At 40.4% G+C, this 25,150-nt stretch overlaps 1 protein-coding gene across 1 annotated transcript in view; it reads right to left on the bottom strand.

Moving 5' to 3' along the window:
* Window positions 1-765: 765 nt before the first annotated feature.
* LOC130340277 (carbonic anhydrase 9-like) overlaps window positions 766-25,150 on the bottom strand; it is a 140,588-nt gene continuing 116,203 nt past the window's right edge. The window contains exons 7-12 of the mRNA XM_056554166.1: window positions 21,791-21,948; window positions 12,484-12,625; window positions 8,355-8,417; window positions 3,292-3,327; window positions 3,116-3,209; window positions 766-1,931 (exon numbers count right to left, since the gene is read on the bottom strand). Coding sequence (XP_056410141.1) covers window positions 1,868-1,931; window positions 3,116-3,209; window positions 3,292-3,327; window positions 8,355-8,417; window positions 12,484-12,625; window positions 21,791-21,948 — 557 coding nt within the window. The 3' untranslated portion in view covers window positions 766-1,867. The remainder of the gene's footprint in view (window positions 1,932-3,115; window positions 3,210-3,291; window positions 3,328-8,354; window positions 8,418-12,483; window positions 12,626-21,790; window positions 21,949-25,150) is intronic.

The raw sequence follows: 25,150 nt of genomic DNA, 5'->3' as shown, positions 1-25,150 counted from the left end.
ACTATTCTGCTGTTACATCATGTCTTTTCCTCCAGCGCTGCACTCACTATTCTGTAGTTCTGATGTCTCTGCAGTTAGTGATCAGTATATAACGGTGGGGGGGGTATTTTGTTATATATTTCTGCCCCCTATAATACACCATGTGATGTCAGGTACAGAGGATGTGGGGGGGGGAGGGGTTGTGGTCCTTTAACCCTCCAGATGCCGCCCCCCCCATTTAGTCCTCGGTGCCAGAAGCTGAGATCAGGGGAAGGAGTCTGAATTCCTGAGTTCTCTTCTCTCCATTTATGGCTCCGGCCCCAGACGGGCAGGAAACCTCCAATATGTCCATATAAGGCATCATACCGGAGCCCTCCATGGATCTGAGCCCGGGGAGGGGGAGGGTGGTACGTGAAGAAAAAGAGACCACTCCACCCCCCACCCCCCCCCCCCCCCCCCCCCCCCCGGGTGACAGATACGGAAGAGAATTCATCCACAAGTCCAAGATTGGAGAAAAGACGAGAAGAACGATTCAGGAGTCACCGAGGTTTATACAAATACATTTATTGGCCTTTATATAGATTATATACACCCGCATCTCACCCTCCCCCATACATGGTGCCCCCTCTACCACCCCCATACATGGTGCCCCCTCTGACCCCCCAACATTCCCCTAGGATGAGCTCTACTGGTGACCCCCAACATTACCCGGATGAGCTCTACTGGTGACCCCCCAATATCATCTTAATATAAGCTCTACTGGTGACCCCCCAACATTCCCCTAGGATGAGCTCTACTGGTGACCCCCAACATTACCCAGGATGAGCTCTACTGGTGACTCCCAACATTACCCGGGATGAGCTCTACTGGTGACCCCCAACATTACCAGGATGAGCTCTACTGGTGACCCCCGACATTCCCCCTAGGATGAGCTCTACTGGTGACCCCCAACATTCCCCTAGGATGAGCTCTACTGGTGACCCAACATTACCCGGGATGAGCTCTACTGGTGACCCCCAAAATCACCTTAATATGAGCTCTACTGATGACCCCCAACATCACCTGGGATGAGCGCTACTGGTGACCCCCAACATTCCCCTAGGATGAGCTCTACTGGTGACCCCCCCAAAATTCCCTAGGATGAGCTCTACTGGTGACCCCCAACATTACCCGGGATGAGCTCTACTGGTGACCCCCAACATCACCTGGGATGAGCTCTACTGGTGACCCCCCAACATTACCCGGGATGAGCTCTACTGGTGACCCCTAACATCACCTGGGATGAGCTCTACTGGTGACCCCCCCAACATTACCCGGGATGAGCTCTACTGGTGACCCCCAACATCACCTGGGATGAGCTCTACTGGTGACCCCCCCAACATTACACGGGATGAGCTCTACTGGTGACCCCCAACATCACCTGGGATGAGCTCTACTGGTGACCCCAAAATTACCCGGGATGAGCTCTACTGGTGACCCCCAACATCACCTGGGATGAGCTCTACTGGTGACCCCAACATTACCCGGGATGAGCTCTACTGGTGACCCCCAACATCACCTGGGATGAGCTCTACTGGTGACCCCAACATTACCCGGGATGAGCTCTACTGGTGACCCCCAACATCACCTGGGATGAGCTCTACTGGTGACCCCAACATTACCCGGGATGAGCTCTACTGGTGACCCCCAACATCACCTGGGATGAGCTCTACTGGTGACCCCAACATTACCCGGGATGAGCTCTACTGGTGACAATACCCCCCATCATGTGACAATTCCCACCACACACACTCGGAACCCCCTCTATTGTTGACATCCCTCCCCCCATCGTGTTGCTACAATATAGCCTATATACACTCATAGCCCCCCATCCCTCATCCGCTGCCCCTCAGGCCATGTTCTCTTCTGCAGTCGCCGCTTTATAGATGACATTGGATTTAGAATCTGACGACCTGAAATAAATCATAAAAAGATTAAATAAATATGAATATCCATAAAATGATCCCATAGAACGTGGTCTAGAAGATCCCAGAGAACGTGGCCTAGAAGATCCCAGAGAACGTGGCCTAGAAGATCCCAGAGAACGTGGCCTAGAGGATCCTTGAGAACGTGGCCTGGAAGATCCCAGAGAACGCGGCCTGGAGGATCCCAGAGAACGCGGCCTGAAAGATCCCAGAGAACGCGGCCTAGAAGATCCCAGAGAACGCGGCCTGGAAGATCCTAGAGAACGCGGCCTGGAAGATCCCAGAGAACGCGGCCTGGAAGATCCCAGAGAACGCGGCCTGGAAGATCCCAGAGAACGCGGCCTAGAAGATCCCAGAGAACGCGGCCTGGAAGATCCCAGAGAACGCGGCCTGGAAGATCCCAGAGAACGCGGCCTGGAAGATCCTAGAGAACGCGGCCTGGAAGATCCCAGAGAACGCGGCCTAGAAGATCCCAGAGAACGCGGCCTAGAAGATCCCAGAGAACGCGGCCTAGAAGATCCCAGAGAACGGGGCCTAGAAGATCCCAGAGAACGGAGCCTAGAAGATCCCAGAGAACGGAGCCTAGAAGATCCCAGAGAACGTGGCCTAGAAGATCCCAGAGAACGTGGCCTAGAAGATCCCAGAGAACGTGGCCTAGAAGATCCCAGAGAACGTGGCCTAGAAGATCCCAGAGAATGTGGCCTAGAAGATCCCAGAGAATGTGGCCTAGAAGATCCCAGAGAACATGGTCTAGAACCAGTAAGATACCACTGACCACTCTGTGGCACCAGGGTGTTGGAGTATGGGGAATGTGCGGGTCTCCAGTGTGTATGCGTAGTGGGGCTCGGTAGGGGGGCCCAATGCGCTCTGACCATGATGGGCTATACTTCCTGGATCAGGATTGGTGGAGGTCCCTGGGCCCAGGATTTAGGGGGAGCCCCGCACTGGTCTAAGACTTTGTGGTGAAACTAACATCTTATTTTCATCAGAGAAGCACAATGCACTTGATGGTTGCAGAAAAAACTTCATCACATGAACAATTTGGGTCCCAATATGAGACTTCAAAATACTCCAAGAGGTCCCCAAAGTAGCCTGGACCCGAAAACCCCCCATAGTCTTTCCCCATTGTGGGGCGGCCTCTGTCAGGTACCCGGCTGTGGGGTCTGCGTTACCTTTGGTTCGTCTTGCGGGTTCTCCTTACATATGCATAGAAGGACACGGCCGTGAAAGTGAAGAGGATGGCGAATATGATGGCGAGCATGTCCCCTGTGGGTGAGAAGTGAGGGGTGAGCAACGAGGGGAAACAATGGCGGCCCCCGAAATGTCACAGCTGCAAACTTATAGTTACCTGTTCCCAGTGGGGGGTCCTCCTGGCTGTGCCCACCTGGATGAGAGATAAATCATAGTGTCATAGGATACTATGGGGTACACACTGGACTGATCCTATGGGGTACACACTGGACTGATCCTATGGGGTACACACCGGATATAGGACACTAGACTGATCCTATGGGGTACACACTGGACCGATCATATGGGGTACACACTGGACTGATCCTATGGGGTACACACTGGACTGATCCTATGGGGTACACACCGGATATAGGACACTAGACTGATCCTATGGGGTACACACCGGATATAGGACACTAGACTGATCCTATGGGGTACACACTCGATATAGGACACTTGACTGATCCTATGGGGTACACACTGGACCGATCATATGGGGTTCCCACTGGATATAGTACACTGTACCGATCATATGGGGTACACACTGGATATAGGACACTGGAGATCCTATGGGGTACACACTGGATATAGTACACTGGACTGATCCTATGGGGTACACACTGGATATAGGACACTGGACTGATCCTATGGGGTACACACCAGATATAGGACACTGGAGATCCTATGGGGGTACACACTGGATATAGGACACTGGACCGATCCTATTGGGTACACACTGGATATAGGACACCGGACTGATCATATGGGGTAGACACTGGATATAGGACACCGGACTGATCCTATGGGGTACACACTGGATATAGTACACTGGACTGATCCTATGGGGTACACACTGGATATAGGACACTGGACTGATCCTATGGGGTACACACCAGATATAGGACACTGGAGATCCTATGGGGGTACACACTGGATATAGGACACTGGACCGATCCTATTGGGTACACACTGGATATAGGACACCGGACTGATCATATGGGGTAGACACTGGATATAGGACACCGGACTGATCCTATGGGGTACACACTGGATATAGTACACTGGACTGATCATATGGGGGTACACACTGGATATAGGACACCGGACTGATCCTATGGGGTATACACTGGATATAGGACACCGGACTGATCCTATGGGGTACACACTGGATATAGTACACTGGACTGATCCTATGGGGTACACACTGGATATAGTACACTGGACTGATCCTATGGGGTACACACTGGATATAGGACACTGGACTGATCCTATGGGGTACACACTGGATATAGGACACTGGACTGATCCTATGGGGTACACACTGGATATAGTACACTGGACTGATCCTATGGGGTACACACTGGATATAGGACACTGGACTGATCATATGGGGTACACACTGGATATAGGACACCGGACTGATACTATGGGGTACACACTGGATATAGGACACCGGACTGATCCTATGGGGTATACACTGGATATAGTACATTGGACTGATCCTATGGGGTACACACTGGATATAGGACACTGGACTGACCATATGGGGGTACACACTGGATATAGGACACTGGACTGACCATATGGGGGTACACACTGGATATAGGACACTGGACTGACCATATGGGGGTACACACTGGATATAGTATATTGGACTGATCCTATGGGGTATACACTGGATATAGTACATTGGACTGATCCTATGGGGTACACACTGGATATAGGACACCGGACTGATCCTATGGGGTACACACTGGATATAGGACACTGGACTGACCATATGGGGGTACACACTGGATATAGGACACCGGACTGATCCTATGGGGTACACACTGGATATAGTACACTGGACTGATCCTATGGGGTACACACTGGATATAGTACACTGGACTGATCCTATGGGGTACTCACTGGATATAGTACACTGGACTGATCCTATGGGGTACACACTGGATATAGGACACCGGACTGATCATATGGGGTACACACTGGATAAAAGTACACTGGACTGATCCTATGGGGGTACACACTGGATATAGTACACTGGACTGATCCTATGGGGTACACACTGGATATAGGACACTGGACTGATCATATGGGGTACACACTGGATATAGTACACTGGACTGATCATATAGGGTACACACTGGATATAGTACACTGGATCAATCAAATGGGGGTACACACTGGATATAGTACACTGGACTGATCCTATGGGGTACACACTGGATATAGTACACTGGACTGATCCTATGGGGTACACACTGGATATAGTACACTGGACTGATCCTATGGGGTACACACTGGATATAGTACACTGGACTGATCCTATGGGGTACACACTGGATATAGGACACTGGAGATCCTATGGGGTACACACTGGACTGATCATATGGTGTACACACTGGATATAGGACACTGGACTGATCCTATGGGGTACACACTGGACTGATCATATGGTGTACACACTGGACCGATCATATGGGGTACACACTGGATATAGTACACTGGACTGATCATATGGGGTACACACTGGATATAGGACACTGGACTTATCCTATGGGGTACACACTGGATATAGTACACTGGACTGACCATATGGGGTACACACTGGATATAGGACACTGGACTGATCATATGGGGGTACACACTGGATATAGGACACTGGACTGACCATATGGGGTACACACTGGATATAGGACACTGGACTGATCATATGGGGTACACACTGGATATAGTACACTGGACTGATCCTACGGGGTACACACTGGATATAGGACACTGGACTGATCCTATGGGGTACACACTGGATATAGGACACTGGACTGATCCTATGGGGTACACACTGGATATAGGACACTGGACTGATCCTATGGGGTACACACTGGATATAGGACACTGGACTGATCATATGGGGTACACACTGGATATAGTACACTGGACTGATCCTACGGGGTACACACTGGATATAGGACACTGGACTGATCCTATGGGGTACACACTGGATATAGGACACTGGACTGATCCTATGGGGCACACACTGGATATAGGACACTGGACTGATCCTATGGGGTATACACTGGATATAGTACACTGGACCGATCATATGGGGTACACACTGGATATAGGACACTGGACTGATCATATGGGGTCCACACTGGATATAGTACATTGGACTGATCCTATGGGGTCCACACTGGATATAGTACACTGGACTGATCCTATGGGGTACACACTGGATATAGTACACTGGACTGATCCTATGGGGTACACACTGGATATAGTACACTGGACTGATCCTTTGGGGTACACACTGGATATAGGACACTGGACTGATCCTATGGGGTACTCACTGGATATAGGTCACCGGACTGATCCTATGGGGTACACACTGGATATAGGACACTGGACTGATCCTATGGGGTACACACTGGATATAGGACACTGGACTGATCCTATGGGGTACACACTGGATATAGTACACTGGACTGATCCTATGGGGATATACACTGGATATAGTACACTGGACTGATCCTATGGGGGTACACACTGGATATAGTACACCGGACTGATCATATGGGGTACACACTGGATATAGTACACTGGACTGATCATATGGGGTACATACTGGATATAGGACACTGGACTGATCCTATGGGGGTACACACTGGATATAGTACACTGGACTGATCATATGGGGTACACACTGGATATAGTACACTGGACTGATCATATGGGGTACACACTCGATATAGGACACTGGACTGATCCTATGGGGTACACACTGGACTGATCCTATGGGGTAAACACTGGATATAGTACACTGGACTGATCATATGGGGTACACACTGGATATAGGACACTAGACTGATCCTATGTGGTACACACTGGATATAGGACACTGGACTGATCCTATGTGGTACACACTGGACCGATCATATGGGGTACACACTGGACTGACCATATGGGGTACATACTGGACTGATCCTATGGGGGTACACACTGGACTGACCATATGGTGTACACACTGGATATAGGACACTGGACTGATCCTATGGGGTACACACTGGATATAGTACACTGGATATAGGACACTAGACTGACCATATGGGGTACACACTGGACTGATCCTATGGGGGTACACACTGGACTGACCATATGGTGTACACACTGGATATAGGACACTGGACTGATCATATGGGGGTACACACTGGATATAGGACACTGGACTGACCATATGGGGTACACACTGGATATAGGACACTAGACTGACCATATGGGGTACACACTGGATATAGGACACTGGACTGATCCTATGGGGTACACACTGGATATAGGACACTGGACTGATCCTATGGGGTACACACTGGATATAGTACACTGGATATAGGACACTAGACTGACCATATGGGGTACACACTGGACTGATCCTATGGGGTACACACTGGACATAGGACCCCGGACTGATCATATGGGGTACACACCGGACTGATCCTATGGGGGTACACACTGGACTGACCATATGGTGTACACACTGGATATAGGACACTGGACTGATCCTATGGGGTACACACTGGATATAGGACACTGGACTGATCCTATGGGGTACACATTGGATATAGTACACTGGATATAGGACACTAGACTGACCATATGGGGTACACACTGGACTGATCCTATGGGGGTACACACTGGACTGACCATATGGTGTACACACTGGATATAGGACACTGGACTGATCCTATGGGGTACACACTGGATATAGGACACTGGACTGATCCTATGGGGTACACACTGGATATAGTACACTGGATATAGGACACTAGACTGACCATATGGGGTACACACTGGACTGATCCTATGGGGTACACACTGGACATAGGACCCCGGACTGATCATATGTGGTACACACCGGACTGATCCTATGGGGGTACACACTGGATATAGGACACTGGACTGATCCTATGGGGTACACACTGGATATAGTACACTGGATATAGGACACTGGACTGATCCTATGGGGTACACACTGGATATAGTACACTGGATATAGGACACTAGACTGACCATATGGGGTACACACTGGACTGATCCTATGGGGTACACACTGGACATAGGACCCCGGACTGATCATATGGGGTACACACCGGATATAGGTCTGGGGGTCCTGATATATACCTGGCTCAGGGTCATGTGCGGAGGAGACATCAGATTCCGGAGAGGAGACTGTGGGATGAGGAGCTGCGAGGAGAGATGGAATAAATGAGGATTATTATATTATTACAGATCACTATTATATTGTGGTGGCCCAGTATGAGAATTGTTACCCTTGCTGTCCTGTCAGGCAGGCCCCCCCCACTGTAATTGTATATTATCCCCTGTGTTATGTATATAAGAATGTTGTATCTTTAAGAAAGGTTAACATGTGAGTTGTCATGTGATTGTTACCCAGGAGGTATCAGGGACCATGTGACTTAAGGGTGACCAATAGGACCCCACCAGAGTCTCCCCCATAAAAGTCCTGGGTGGAGTCTCTTCTCTCTTAGTTCCTGAGTCTTTGCTGAGGTTCAGTCCTAGAGTCAGGAGTCATAGGAGCCTCAAGTCTACAAGTAAAGTCCCAGTTTAGTCAGTCTCTAGTCTCTAGTGTCAAGTCAGAGTAATCTGCATTAAATTGTCCACTGCAAGTCCCAGCAAGCCCTTAAGGTCTCTGAAGTCACTGGTCACCTCCGTGGGCCCCGGCAACACTGTATAGACTGTACCAACTGTCACAGTAAAGCTACTGTCACCCCCCGTGCCTAGCCCAGGATAAACCTTGCCCTGGCGTCACGAATACAAGGGGTTAATGTTATCTGCCCCCAGGATAATTCCATCTGCCCTGCATCACACCCCATACCACAATATTATTACAGATCATTATATTATATCATTACAGATCATTATATTATATTATTACAGATCATTACATTACAGATTATATTATATTATTACAGATCATTATATTATTACAGATCATTATATTATATTATTACAGATTATATTCTATTATATTATTACAGATCATTACATTATATTATTACAGATCATTATATTATATTATTACAGATTATATTCTATTATATTATTACAGATCATTATATTATATTATTACAGATCATTATATTATATTATATTATTACAGATCATTATATTATATTATTACAGATTATATTATATTATTACAGATCATTATATTATATTATTACAGATCATTACATTATATTATTACAGATCATTATATTATATTATATTATTACAGATTATATTCTATTATATTATTACAGATCATTATATTATATTATTACAGATTATATTATATTATTACAGATCATTATATTATATTATTACAGATTATATTATATTATTACAGATCATTACATTATATTATTACAGATCATTACATTATATTATATTATTACCGATCATTATATTATATTATTACAGATTATATTATATTATTACAGATTATATTATTACAGATCATTATATTATATTATATTATTACAGATTACATTGTATTATATTATATTATTACAGATCATTACATTATATTATTACAGATCATTACATTATATTATATTATTACAGATCATTACATTATATTATATCATTACAGATCATTATATTATATTATTACAGATCATTATATTATATTATATTATTACAGATCATTATATTATATTATTACAGATTATATTATATTATTACAGATCATTACATTACAGATTATATTATATTATTACAGATCATTATATTATTACAGATCATTATATTATATTATTACAGATTATATTCTATTATATTATTACAGATCATTACATTATATTACAGATTATATTCTATTATATTATTACCGATCATTACATTATATTATTACCGATCATTACATTATATTATTACAGATCATTACATTATATTATAACCGATCATTACATTATATTATTACAGATCATTACATTATATTATAACCGATCATTATATTATATTATTACAGATTATATTATATTATATTATTACAGATTATATAATAACAGATCATTATATTATATTATATTATTACAGATCATTACATTATATTATTACAGATCATTACATTATATTATATTATTACCGATCATTACATTATATTATATTATTACCGATCATTACATTATATTATATTATTACCGATCATTACATTACATTATATTATTACAGATCATTATATTATATTATATTATTACCGATCATTACATTATATTATATTATTACCGATCATTACATTATATTATATTATTACCGATCATTACATTACATTATATTATTACAGATCATTATATTATTACAGATCATTATATTATATTATTACATATCATTACATTACAGATTATATTATATTATTACAGATCATTATATTATATTATATTATTACAGATTACATTATATTATATTATATTATTACAGATCATTACATTATATTATATTATTACCGATCATTACATTATATTATATTATTACCGATCATTACATTACATTATATTATTACAGATCATTATATTATTACAGATCATTATATTATATTATTACAGATCATTACATTACAGATTATATTATATTATTACAGATCATGATATTATTACAGATCATTATATTATATTATTACAGATTATATTCTATTATATTATTACAGATCATTACATTATATTATTACAGATCATTACATTATATTATATTATTACCGATCATTACATTACATTATATTATTACAGATCATTACATTACATTATATTATTACAGATCATTATATTATTACAGATCATTATATTATATTATTACAGATTATATTCTATTATATTATTACAGATCATTACATTACAGATTATATTATATTATTACAGATCATTATATTATATTATATTATTACAGATTATATTATATTATATTATTACAGATCATTATATTATATCATTACAGATCATTACATTACAGATTATATTATATTATTACAGATCATTATATTATATTATTACAGATTATATTATATTATATTATTACAGATCATTACATTATATTATATTATTACCGATCATTATATTATATTATATTATTACAGATCATTACATTATATTATTACAGATCATTACATTATATTATATTATTACCGATCATTATATTATATTATATTATTACAGATTATATTATATTATATTATTACAGATCATTATATTATATTATATTATTACAGATTATATTATATTATATTATATTATTACAGATCATTATATTATATTATATTATTACAGATCATTATATTCTTTTATTACAGATTATATTATATTATTACAGATCATTATATTATATTATATTATTACAGATCATTATATTCTTTTATTACAGATTATATTATATTATTACAGATCATTATATTATATTATATTATTACAGATCATTATATTATATTATTACAGATTATATTATATTATAATATTACAGATCATTATTATATATTGTATTATAATATTACAGATCATTATTTTATATTATAATATTACAGATCATTATTTTATATTGTATTATAATATTACAGATCATTATTTTATATTATAATATTACAGATCATTATTATATATTGTATTATAATATTACAGATCATTATTTTATATTATAATATTACAGATCATTATTATATATTGTATTATAATATTGCAGATCATTATTATTAAGGATGAGCGAACTTACAGTAAATTCGATTCATCACGAACTTCTCGGCTCGGCAGTTGATGACTTTTCCTGCATAAATTAGTTCAGCTTTCCGGTGCTCCGGTGGCTGGAGACTCTCCTAGGACTGTATCCACCTTTTCCAGCCACCGGAGACCCTGAAAGCTGAACTTATTTATACAGGATAAAGTCAGCGACCGCCGAGCCGAGAAGTTCGTGACGAATTGAATTTACTGCAAGTTCGCTCATCTCTAATTATTATATTATATTACAGATCATTATTATTATATTAATTATATTATTACAGATGTTTATTATATTTTATTATTACAGATCATTATTATATTATTATTAGATGATTATTACAGATCATTATTATTATTACAGATAGATTATATAATATTATTTGAATATTAATAGTATTATTATTAGATTATTACAGAGTTCATTATATCATTATTATTAGATGATATAGTATTATTTGATTATTATTTGATTATTATTACAGATAGATCATTATAGAATTATTTTTTTCGGTTTCCATCACTCCTATGATTTACTAGGAATCGGTCACCTGCTCCAGCCGCCTTCCTGCCCCCGACCGGACCCCTGAAGCTGGAGAACACACGACGTCCATTCAGGGGCTGCGGATCTCTGAAGTTCATCTGCAGGAGGTGGTCGTGGTCAAAGTGGATGGTGTCCTCCAATACCGCCACCTACAGGAGACCAGAGGGAGCAGTGAGTGGGGCCATGAGGCCTTCATACTATTACTGGGAGGGGATTTACTTTCTAGGGGTTATTACTAATCTCTATAATTAACTATATGGCGCTACATTGGGCACCCTGTATGTCACTATATAGGGTGCACTGTATTTGACTTTGGTGGATGCAATCGTGTGGCGCTATGCTGGGGGCACCGTGTGGCGCTATGCTGGGGGCACCGTGTGGCGCTATGCTGGGGGCACCGTGTGGCGCTATGCTGGGGGCACCATGTGGCGCTATGCTGGGGGCACCGTGTGGCGCTATGCTGGGGGCACCGCGTGGCGCTATGCTGGGGGCACCGTGTGGCCCTATGCTGGGGGCACCGTGTGGCCCTATGCTGGGGGCACCGTGTGGCCCTATGCTGGGGGCACCGTGTGGCCCTATGCTGGGGGCACCGTGTGGCGCTATGCTGGGGGCACCGTGTGGCGCTAAGCTGGGGGCACCGTGTGGCCCTATGCTGGGGGCACCGTGTGGCGCTATGCTGGGGGCACCGTGTGGCCCTATGCTGGGGGCACCGTGTGGCCCTATGCTGGGGGCACCGTGTGGCCCTATGCTGGGGGCACCGTGTGGCGCTATGCTGGGGGCACCGTGTGGCGCTATGCTGGGGGCACCGTGTGGCGCTATGCTGGGGGCACCGCGTGGCGCTATGCTGGGGGCACCGTGTGGCCCTATGCTGGGGGCACCGTGTGGCCCTATGCTGGGGGCACCGTGTGGCCCTATGCTGGGGGCACCGTGTGGCCCTATGCTGGGGGCACCGTGTGGCGCTATGCTGGGGGCACCGTGTGGCGCTAAGCTGGGGGCACCGTGTGGCCCTATGCTGGGGGCACCGTGTGGCCCTATGCTGGGGGCACCGTGTGGCGCTATGCTGGGGGCACCGTGTGGCCCTATGCTGGGGGCACCGTGTGGCCCTATGCTGGGGGCACCGTGTGGCGCTAACCTGGGGGCACCGTATGGCCCTATGCTGGGTGCACTTTATGGCACTATGTTGGGTGCACCGTATAGCACTATGTTGGGTGCACCGTATGGCACTATGTTGGGTGCACCGTATGGCACTATGTTGGGTGCACCGTATGGCACTATGTTGGGTGCACCGTATGGCACTATGTTGGGTGCACCGTATGGCACTATGTTGGGTGCACCGTTTGGCACTATGTTGGGTGCACTGTATGGCACTATGTTGGGTGCACCGTATGGCACTATGTTGGGTGCACTGTATGGCACTATGTTGGGTGCACCGTTTGGCACTATGTTGGGTGCACCGTATGGCACTATGTTGGGTGCACCGTATGGCCCTATGTTGGGTGCACTGTATGGCACTATGTTGGGTGCACAGTTTGGCACTATGTTGGGTGCACTGTATGGCACTATGTTGGGTGCACTGTATGGCACTATGTTGGGTGCACTGTATGGCACTATGTTGGGTGCACCGTTTGGCACTATGTTGGGTGCACTGTATGGCACTATGTTGGGTGCACTGTATGGCACTATGTTGGGTGCACCGTTTGGCACTATGTTGGGTGCACCGTATGGCACTATGTTGGGTGCACCGTATGGCACTATGTTGGGTGCACCATATGGCGTGCACTGTATGGTATTAGAATCGTTCTTGTAATGACATCTGCAGTGAGTATGGGATTGCTAGGCTTTATGGAGTTTCCTGTAGGACCCTGGAATGTGTCTGTACTTTTGGGTTAGGTCTCAGGGTCGGCCTCACACATATATTACCGCCCCATACATCCCCCCTGATGACTTCTACACTGTACATGTGGCCCCAGGAGATCTCCTTATAAAGTACTGAGAGTTCTGCTCTCTACACATCCTCAGCACAGCCTTATAGGGAGAGTCCAGGGACCGCTCCACATAAGGACAGGATTATAGTATGATGTGTTATTATATGGCGGTACAGAGCACAGGAAATAATGCCGCCTCTGTGTGACACCTGGGCTGTGGATGGGATCTGTACATTACACAGAATCCAGCATTAGATATTGTGTGTGAACGGCGCCATCTACTGGCAGAGCCTGGCATTACCAGAGGACGTCACATCCCAGGCTGCACTGTTACCCAAATCTATTATATTAAGTTATTACGATATAAAATGTCATCTGCTAATCCCTCCCTGAGTCTAATGCACTTTATTATACCAGATATTTTATATTAATCAATCATATAATACATCTCATATTCATATCAAACATAATCATATAACACATCTCATACCCATCATATACTACATCTCATTCATATATCACATTTCATATCATACATCTCATATCATTCATATAATACATCTCATATCATACATCACATAACCATCATATAATACATCTCATATCATATAACACATCTCATATCATATAATACATCTCATATCATACATCACATAACCATCATATAATACATCTCATATTCATATCAAACATAATCATATAACACATCTCATACCCATCATATACTACATCTCATTCATATATCACATTTCATATCATACATCTCATATCATTCATATAATACATCTCATATCATACATCACATAACCATCATATAATACATCTCATATCATATAACACATCTCATATCATATAATACATCTCATATCATACATCACATAACCATCATATAATACATCTCATATTCATATCAAACATAATCATATAACACATCTCATACCCATCATATACTACATCTCATTCATATATCACATTTCATATCATACATCTCATATCATACATCACATAACCATCATATAATACATCTCATATCATTTATATAATACATCTTATATCATATCATACATCTCATATCATTCATATAACACATCTCATACCCATCATATACTACATCTCATTCATATATCACATTTCATATCATACATCTCATATCATTCATATAATAAGTCTCATATCATACATCACATAACCATCATATAATACATCTCATATCATTCATATAATACATCTCATATCATACATCACATAACCATCATATAATACATCTCATATTCATATCAAACATAATCATATAACACATCTCATACCCATCATATACTACATCTCATTCATATATCACATTTCATATCATACATCTCATATCATTCATATAATACATCTCATACCCATATAATACATCTCATATCATACATCACATAACCATCATATAATACATCTCATATCATATAACACATCTCATATCATTCATATAACACATCTCATACCCATCATATACTACATCTCATTCATATATCACATTTCATATCATACATCTCATATCATTCATATAATACATCTCATACCCATATAATACATCTCATATCATACATCACATAACCATCATATAATACATCTCATATCATATAACACATCTCATATCATTCATATAACACATCTCATACCCATCATATACTACATCTCATTCATATATCACATTTCATATCATACATCTCATATCATTCATATAATACATCTCATACCCATATAATACATCTCATATCATACATCACATAACCATCATATAATACATCTCATATCATATAACACATCTCATATCATTCATATAACACATCTCATATCATATAACACATCTCATATCATTCATATAACACATCTCATACCCATCATTTACTACATCTCATTCATATATCACATTTCATATCATACATCTCATATCATTCATATAATACATCTCATACCCATATAATACATCTCATATCATACATCACATAACCATCATATAATACATCTCATATCATATAACACATCTCATATCATTCATATAACACATCTCATACCCATCATATACTACATCTCATTCATATATCACATTTCTTATCATACATCTCATATCATTCATATAATACATCTCATACCCATATAATACATCTCATATCATACATCACATAACCATCATATAATACATCTCATATCATATAACACATCTCATATCATTCATATAATACATCTCATATCATATAACACATCTCATATCATTCATATAACACATCTCATACCCATCATATACTACATCTCATTCATATATCACATTTCATATCATACATCTCATATCATTCATATAATACATCTCATACCCATATAATACATCTCATATCATACATCACATAACCATCATATAATACATCTCATATCATATAACACATCTCATATCATTCATATAACACATCTCATACCCATCATATACTACATCTCATTCATATATCACATTTCATATCATACATCTCATATCATTCATATAATACATCTCATACCCATATAATACATCTCATATCATACATCACATAACCATCATATAATACATCTCATATCATATAACACATCTCATATCATTCATATAACACATCTCATACCCATCATATACTACATCTCATTCATATATCACATTTCATATCATACATCTCATATCATTCATATAATACATCTCATACCCATATAATACATCTCATATCATACATCACATAACCATCATATAATACATCTCATATCATATAACACATCTCATATCATTCATATAACACTTCTCATACCCATCATATACTACATCTCATTCATATATCACATTTCATATCATACATCTCATATCATTCATATAATACATCTCATACCCATCATATGATACATCTCATATCATATAACACATCTCATATAATTTATATAATATATCTCATACCCATCATATAATACATATACCCATCATATAATACATCTCATAACCATCATATAATACATCTCATATCATATACTACATCTCATATCACTCATATAATACATCTCATACCCATCATATAATACATCTCATATCATATAATACATCTCATATCATATAACACATCTCATATCATTCATATAATACATCTCATATCATATAACACATCTCATATCATTCATATAATACATCTCATATCATATAATACATCTCATATCATATAACACATCTCATATCATTCATATAATACATCTCATATCATATAACACATCTCATATCATTCATATAATACATCTCATATCATATAATACATCTCATATCATTCATATAATACATCTCATATCATATAACACATCTCATATCATTCATATAATACATCTCATATCATATAATACATCTCATATCATATAACACATCTCATATCATTCATATAATACATCTCATATCATATAACACATCTCATATCATTCATATAATACATCTCATATCATATAATACAGCTCATATCATATAACACATCCCATATTCATATAATACATCTCCTACCCATCATATAATACATCTTATATCATGTATTATATGATGGGTATGAGATGTATTATATGAATGATATGAGATGTATTATATTATGGGTAAGGGATTTATTATATGAATGATATGAGTGGTATGATATGAGATGTTATACGATGGTTATGTGATGCATGATATGAATGAGATGTATTATATGATGGGTATGAGATGTATTATATGAATATCATACCCATCATATAATACATCTCATATTCATATCATACATCACATAACCATCATATAACATCTCATATCATACATCTCATATAATACATATCATACCCATCATATAATACATATATCATTCATATCATACATTACATAACCATCATATAATACATGTCATATTCATATCATACATCTCATAACCATCATATAATACATCTCATATCCTACCCATCATATCAAAAATATCATACCCATCATATAAAATACATCTCATATCATACATCACATAATCATATCATACCCATCATATAAAATACATCTCATATCATACATCACATAATCATATCATACCCATCATATCATACATCTCATAACCATCATATAATACATCTCATATCCTACCCATCATATCAAAAATATCATACCCATCATATAAAATACATCTCATATCATACATCACATAATCATATCATACCCATCATATAAAATACATCTCATATCATACATCACATAATCATATCATACCCATCATATAAAATACATCTCATATCATATATCCCATAATCATATCATACCCATCATATCATACATCTCATAACCATCATATAATACATCTCATATCCTACCCATCATATCAAAAATATCATACCCATCATATAAAATACATCTCATATCATACATCACATAATCATATCATACCCATCATATCATTCATATCATACCCATCATATACCACATCTCATACCCATGATATAATACATCTCATACCCATCATGTAATACATATCATTCATATAACACAACATACCCATCATATAACACATCATTTCATTCATATAATACATCTTATGACCATCATAAATACATGTTACAGAAATCACAAAATATAAAAAAAAAGTGTTGGGTTAGGATTATTGTTGAATTAAGAATTCGAGTGGGTTAAGGATTAGTTTTAGGTAACTAATATAGTTTGTGGTAAGGTTTAGATTTCGAGGTAAAGATTGGTGCTTGGGTAAATATAACAGTGTCTGGTAAGGATTAGTGCTGAGGTTAGTATTATTGTTAGGGTAAGGATGATAGTTTACTGTAAGGATTATTGTTGGGGTAAAAATTAGAGTTTAGGGTATGGATTATAATAAGGATAAGAATTAGTGTTTTGGTTAAGCATTACAGTTTGGGCTAAAGATTAGAGTTGGGAGTGAGATTAGAGTAATGACTACACTTTTGAGGGAAAAAAATAGTGTTGAGGTAAAGATTATCTTTTGGGTTAAGGGTAAAAACTGCAGTTTAAGGTAAGGTTTAGGGTGGAGTAAGGATTACAGTTTAGGCAAAATCATAGTTTTAAAGGTAAGGATAAGAATTTAGGGTAAGGATTGTTGTTGGGGTGAGGATTACAGTTTAGACAAAGCCTTAATGTTGGGGTGAAGAGTTCAGGGTAAGAGTTTAGGGTAAGGTTTATCATTGTGGTAAAGACTATAGTTTGTGGTAAGGATTATTGTTAAAATAAGGATTATAGTTGGGGTAAGGATTTGAGATTTTAGTGAGGATTAGAGGGGAGGTAAGGATTAGTTTGTAGTGAGGATTAGAGGTGGAGTAAGGAGTTTGTTGTGAGGATTAGAGGTGGAGTAAGGATTAGTTTGTAGTAAGGATTAGAGATTTTAGTGAGGATTAGAGGTGGAGCAAGGATTAGAATATAGAGTAACAATTAGTATTTGGGAATGGATTAAAGTTTATGGTAAGAATAATGTCGGGATACTTATTAAAGTTTGTGATAAGTATTAGCGATGGGGTAAGGATTATAATAGTTCTTAAGTATTAGTGTTGGCGACGAAATGGAGTTTAAACTAAGGAGTAAAATTTGGATAAGTATTAGACTTTGTCATTAAAATTTTCAATTCAGTATAGATGTGAGTTTAGGGAAATGACTGGTTTTATTCTAAGGATTAGAGTTTGGAGTGAGGAGAAGTCTTTAGGTAAGTAATATAATTTGTGTTAGATTTTAGGATAAGATTTAGTTGTAAGAGGCTATAGCACTATAGGGAGCGGAGTCTAAGGTGCTGCTGGTTTTCACCAGAGCCCTCCACAAAGCGGGATGGATTTGCTGCGGCAGGCGGCGCCCAGGTCGCTACCGCTCGCACAACTTGACCACACAGGCGGCTAAGGAGATTCGAGGCAAAGGAGGGATACGGCAACACGTGGTCAGGATAGCAGAAGGTCAGGGCAGGCGGCACAAGTGCAAAGTCAAGAATGTAGCAGAAGGTAAATAGGCAGGCAGCACAGGAGCAGGGTCAGGTCACGGAACAATGGGGTTAGGAACCAGCAAGACAAGACTACAAACGCTTTCACTAGGGCACTAAGGCAACAATGATCCGGCTTGGGTTAGTGGGAGGTGCTGTTACTTCTAGAAAAGATGCAGGTGTATGTCATAATTATGGGTGCACTGGCCCTTTAAATCTGAGATCTCTGGCACGCGCACGCCCTAGGGGGCGGGGGGCATGCTCACCGGCGATGCGAGAGGATGGAATGGACAGCAGAGAGCAGAGGTGAGTGACTGGCTGGGATTCACACAAGGGCGCATCCCCTGATGCGAATCCTGGCCCCACCGGCTGAGGAAGGCGGAGAAGGACAGCACTCCTGGCCAGCATGTCTGGATGGTGCGCTGGACGTAGCATTAGTGTTCAGGTAAGGATTAGAGTTTGGTGTAAGGATTAGTGCTGGGGCAATAATTCTAGTTTGCGGTTAGCACTAATGTTGAGCTGAGTATTATAGCTTCGTGTAAGGATTATTTTGGGGTACATTTCACAGTTTGCACGAAGATAAGTCAGTGTAAAGATCATTGTTGGGATAAGGGTTAGAATTTGTGGTAAGGATTATAAATTGTAGTAAGGATTAGGGTTTAGGGTAGGTATTATAGTTTGGAGTAAGGATTAGTGTCTGTTGTATGAATGACTTATAGGTAAGGATTATAGTTAAGGGTTATTGTTGGGATAAGGATATGTATTGGGGGTAAGAACAACAACTTAGGGTAAACATTACAGTTTAAAGTTCAAGGTAAGTATTAGAGTTGGTTTCAAGTAAGGATTAGTGTTATGGGTAAAGAAAAGTGTTTGGGGGATTGGAGTTTACATAAGGATTAAAGTTTTGGGAACTGCTTATTAGGGTACGTTCACACGAGCGGACCCACAAAGTATTTTAAGCTGCAGAACCGCTGCTGAAGGACCGCTGCATGGTGGCTTTACATGTGCCTGCTCAGAGTGGCAATACGCCGCTACGAGCAGACACACTGAGGCGATGTGCGAGTAGCCGCGCATGCACAGTGTACTCGCACACATCGCGGGCGCTCCCCCTGCTCCATGGGCTATGCAGAGAGCAGCTGCAATGTGAGAGTATACTGCGCATGCATTCTGCGACTCGCACATAGCAGTGTGTCTGCTCATAGCGGCGTACTGCCGCTCCGAGCAGGCACATATAAAGCCACCATGCAGCGGTCCTTCAGCGGCGGTTCTGTAGCTTAAAATACGCTGTGGGTCCACTCGTGTTTAGATTTTTTGGAAAATGAGTTTAGGATGAGGATTACTGTCTTGGATAAGGATTATAGTCTGGGGATAAGGATTATAGTCAAGGGGAAAGGATTAGAGTATAGGGTTAGGATCACAGGTTCTCTACCTGTTTTGCAGACAGTAGAATGGTCTGGTTGAAGATAGTCCAGTTGACGGTTTGGAAGCATGGCGGGGTGGTGAGTGACCCGTTATACCGGAAGTATCTGTCCAGCTGCTGCGGTAATAACCCGCGGATATCAAACCCCGGAATCTCTACACTTTGTCCTGTTACAAAAATATACAGAAGTATAGAAACATTAGGGTCACTGTGAGAAATGGCAGGAACATTAGATCCCATCACCATATCCCACAGATCCTATAGATCCCATAGATCCCTCATATCCCACAGATCCTATAGATCCCTCATATCCCACAGATCCTAAAGATCCCATAGATCCCTCATATCTCACAGATCCTATAGATCCCATAGATCCCTCATATCCCACAGATCCTATAGATCCCATAGATCCCTCATATCCCACAGATCCTATAGATCCCTCATATCCCACAGATCCTAAAGATCCCATAGATCCCTCATATCCCACAGATCCTATAGATCCCATAGATCCCCCATATCCCACAGATCTTATAGATCCCATAGATCCCATAGATCCCTCATATCCCACAGATCCCATAGATCCCTCATATCCCACAGATCCTAAAGATCCCATAGATCCCTCATATCCCACAGATCCTATAGATCCCTCATATCCCACAGATCCTATAGATGCCTCTTTCCCCATGGATCCTTTTAATTATAGATCCCCAATCAAGAGATACTGCAGGAAGAGAACCACTGAGTGTGGCCGAGGTCTAATCACTAGTCAGACCACACATAGAATACTGTGCACAGTACTAGTCAGACCACACATAGAATACTGTGCACAGTACTAGTCAGACCACACATAGAATACTGTGCACAGTACTAGTCAGACCACACATAGAATACTGTGTACAGTACTGGTCAGACCACACATAGAATACTGTGTACAGTACTGGTCAGACCACACATAGAATACTGTGTACAGTACTGGTAAGACCACACATAGAATACTGTGTACAGTACTGGTCAGACCACACATAGAATACTGTGCACACTACTAGTCAGACCACACATAGAATACTGTGCACAGTACTAGTCAGACCACACATAGAATACTGTGCACAGTACTAGTCAGACCACACATAGAATACTGTGCACAGTACTAGTCAGACCACACATAGAATACTGTGTACAGTACTGGTCAGACCTCACATAGAATACTGTGTACAGTACTGGTCAGACCACACAGAGAATACTGTGTATAGTACTGGTCAGACCACACATAGAATACTGTGCACACTACTAGTCAGACCACACATAGAATAATATGTACAGTACTGGTCAGACCCCACATAGAATACTGTGTACAGTACTGGTCAGACCACACATAGAATAAAATGTACAGTACTGATCAGACCACACATAGAATACTGTGTACAGTACTGGTCAGACCACACATAGAATACTGTGCACACTACTAGTCAGACCACACATAGAATACTGTGCACAGTACTAGTCAGACCACACATAGAATACTGTGTACAGTACTGGTCAGACCACACATAGAATACTGTGTACAGTACTGGTCAGACCACACATAGAATACTGTGCACAGTACTGGTCAGACCACACATAGAATACTGTGCACACTACTGGTCAGACCACACATAGAATAATATGTACAGTACTGGTCAGACCCCACATAGAATACTGTGTACAGTACTGGTCAGACCACACATAGAATAAAATGTACAGTACTGATCAGACCACACATAGAATACTGTGTACAGTACTGGTCAGACCACACATAGAATACTGTGCACACTACTAGTCAGACCACACATAGAATACTGTGCACAGTACTAGTCAGACCACACATAGAATACTGTGTACAGTACTGGTCAGACCACACATAGAATACTGTGTACAGTACTGGTCAGACCACACATAGAATACTGTGCACAGTACTGGTCAGACCACACATAGAATACTGTGCACAGTACTGGTCAGACCACACATAGAATACTGTGCACAGTACTGGTCAGACCTCACATAGAATAATATGTACAGTACTGGTCAGACCACACATAGAATACTGTGCACAGTGCTAGTCAGACCACACCTAGAATACTGTGTACAGTACTAGTCAGACCACACATAGAATACTGTGCACAGTACTAGTCAGACCACACATAGAATACTGTGTTCAGTACTGGTCAGACCACACATAGAATACTGTATACAGTACTGGTCAGACCACACATAGAATACTGTGTACAGTACTGGTCAGACCACACATAGAATACTGTGCACAGTACTAGTCAGACCACATATAGAATACAGTGTACAGTAGTGATCAGACCACACATAGAATACTGTGCACAGTACTGGTCAGACCTCACATAGAATAATATGTACAGTACTGGTCAGACCACACATAGAATACTGTGCACAGTGCTAGTCCGACCACACCTAGAATACTGTGTACAGTACTAGTCAGACCACACATAGAATACTGTGCACAGTACTAGTCAGACCACACATAGAATACTGTGTTCAGTACTGGTCAGACCACACATAGAATACTGTATACAGTACTGGTCAGACCACACATAGAATACTGTGTACAGTACTGGTCAGACCACACATAGAATACTGTGCACAGTACTAGTCAGACCACATATAGAATACAGTGTACAGTAGTGATCAGACCACACATAGAATACTGTGTACAGTACTGGTCAGACCACACATAGAATACTGTGTACAGTACTAGTCAGACCACACATAGAATACTGTGTACAGTACTGGTCAGACCACACATAGAATACTGTGTACAGTACTAGTCAGACCACACATAGAATACTGTGTACAGTACTGGTCAGACCACACATGGAATACTGTGTACAGTACTGGTCAGACCACACATAGAATACTGTGCACAGTACTAGTCAGACCACACATAGAATACTGTGTGCAGTACTGGTCAGACCACACATAGAATACTGTGCATAGTACTGGTCAGACCACACATAGAATACTGTGCACAGTACTAGTCAGACCACACATAGAATACTGTGTACAGTACTGGTCAGACCACACATAGAATACAGTGTACAGTACTGATCAAACCATACATAGAATACTGTGTACAGTACTGGTCAGACCACATATAGAATACAATGTACAGTACTGGTCAGACCACACATAGAATACTGTGTACAGTACTGGTCAGATCACACATAGAATACTGTGTACAGTACTGGTCAGACCACACATAGAATACTGTGTACAGTACTGGTTAGACCACACATAGAATACTGTGTACAGTACTGGTCAGATCACACATAGAATACTGTGTACAGTACTGGTCAGTCCACACAT

Source organism: Hyla sarda, unplaced genomic scaffold (genome assembly GCF_029499605.1).
Source record: "Hyla sarda isolate aHylSar1 unplaced genomic scaffold, aHylSar1.hap1 scaffold_583, whole genome shotgun sequence".
Classification (NCBI taxonomy): Eukaryota; Metazoa; Chordata; class Amphibia; order Anura; family Hylidae; genus Hyla; species Hyla sarda.
This window is presented reverse-complemented; position numbering and strand designations above follow the sequence as displayed.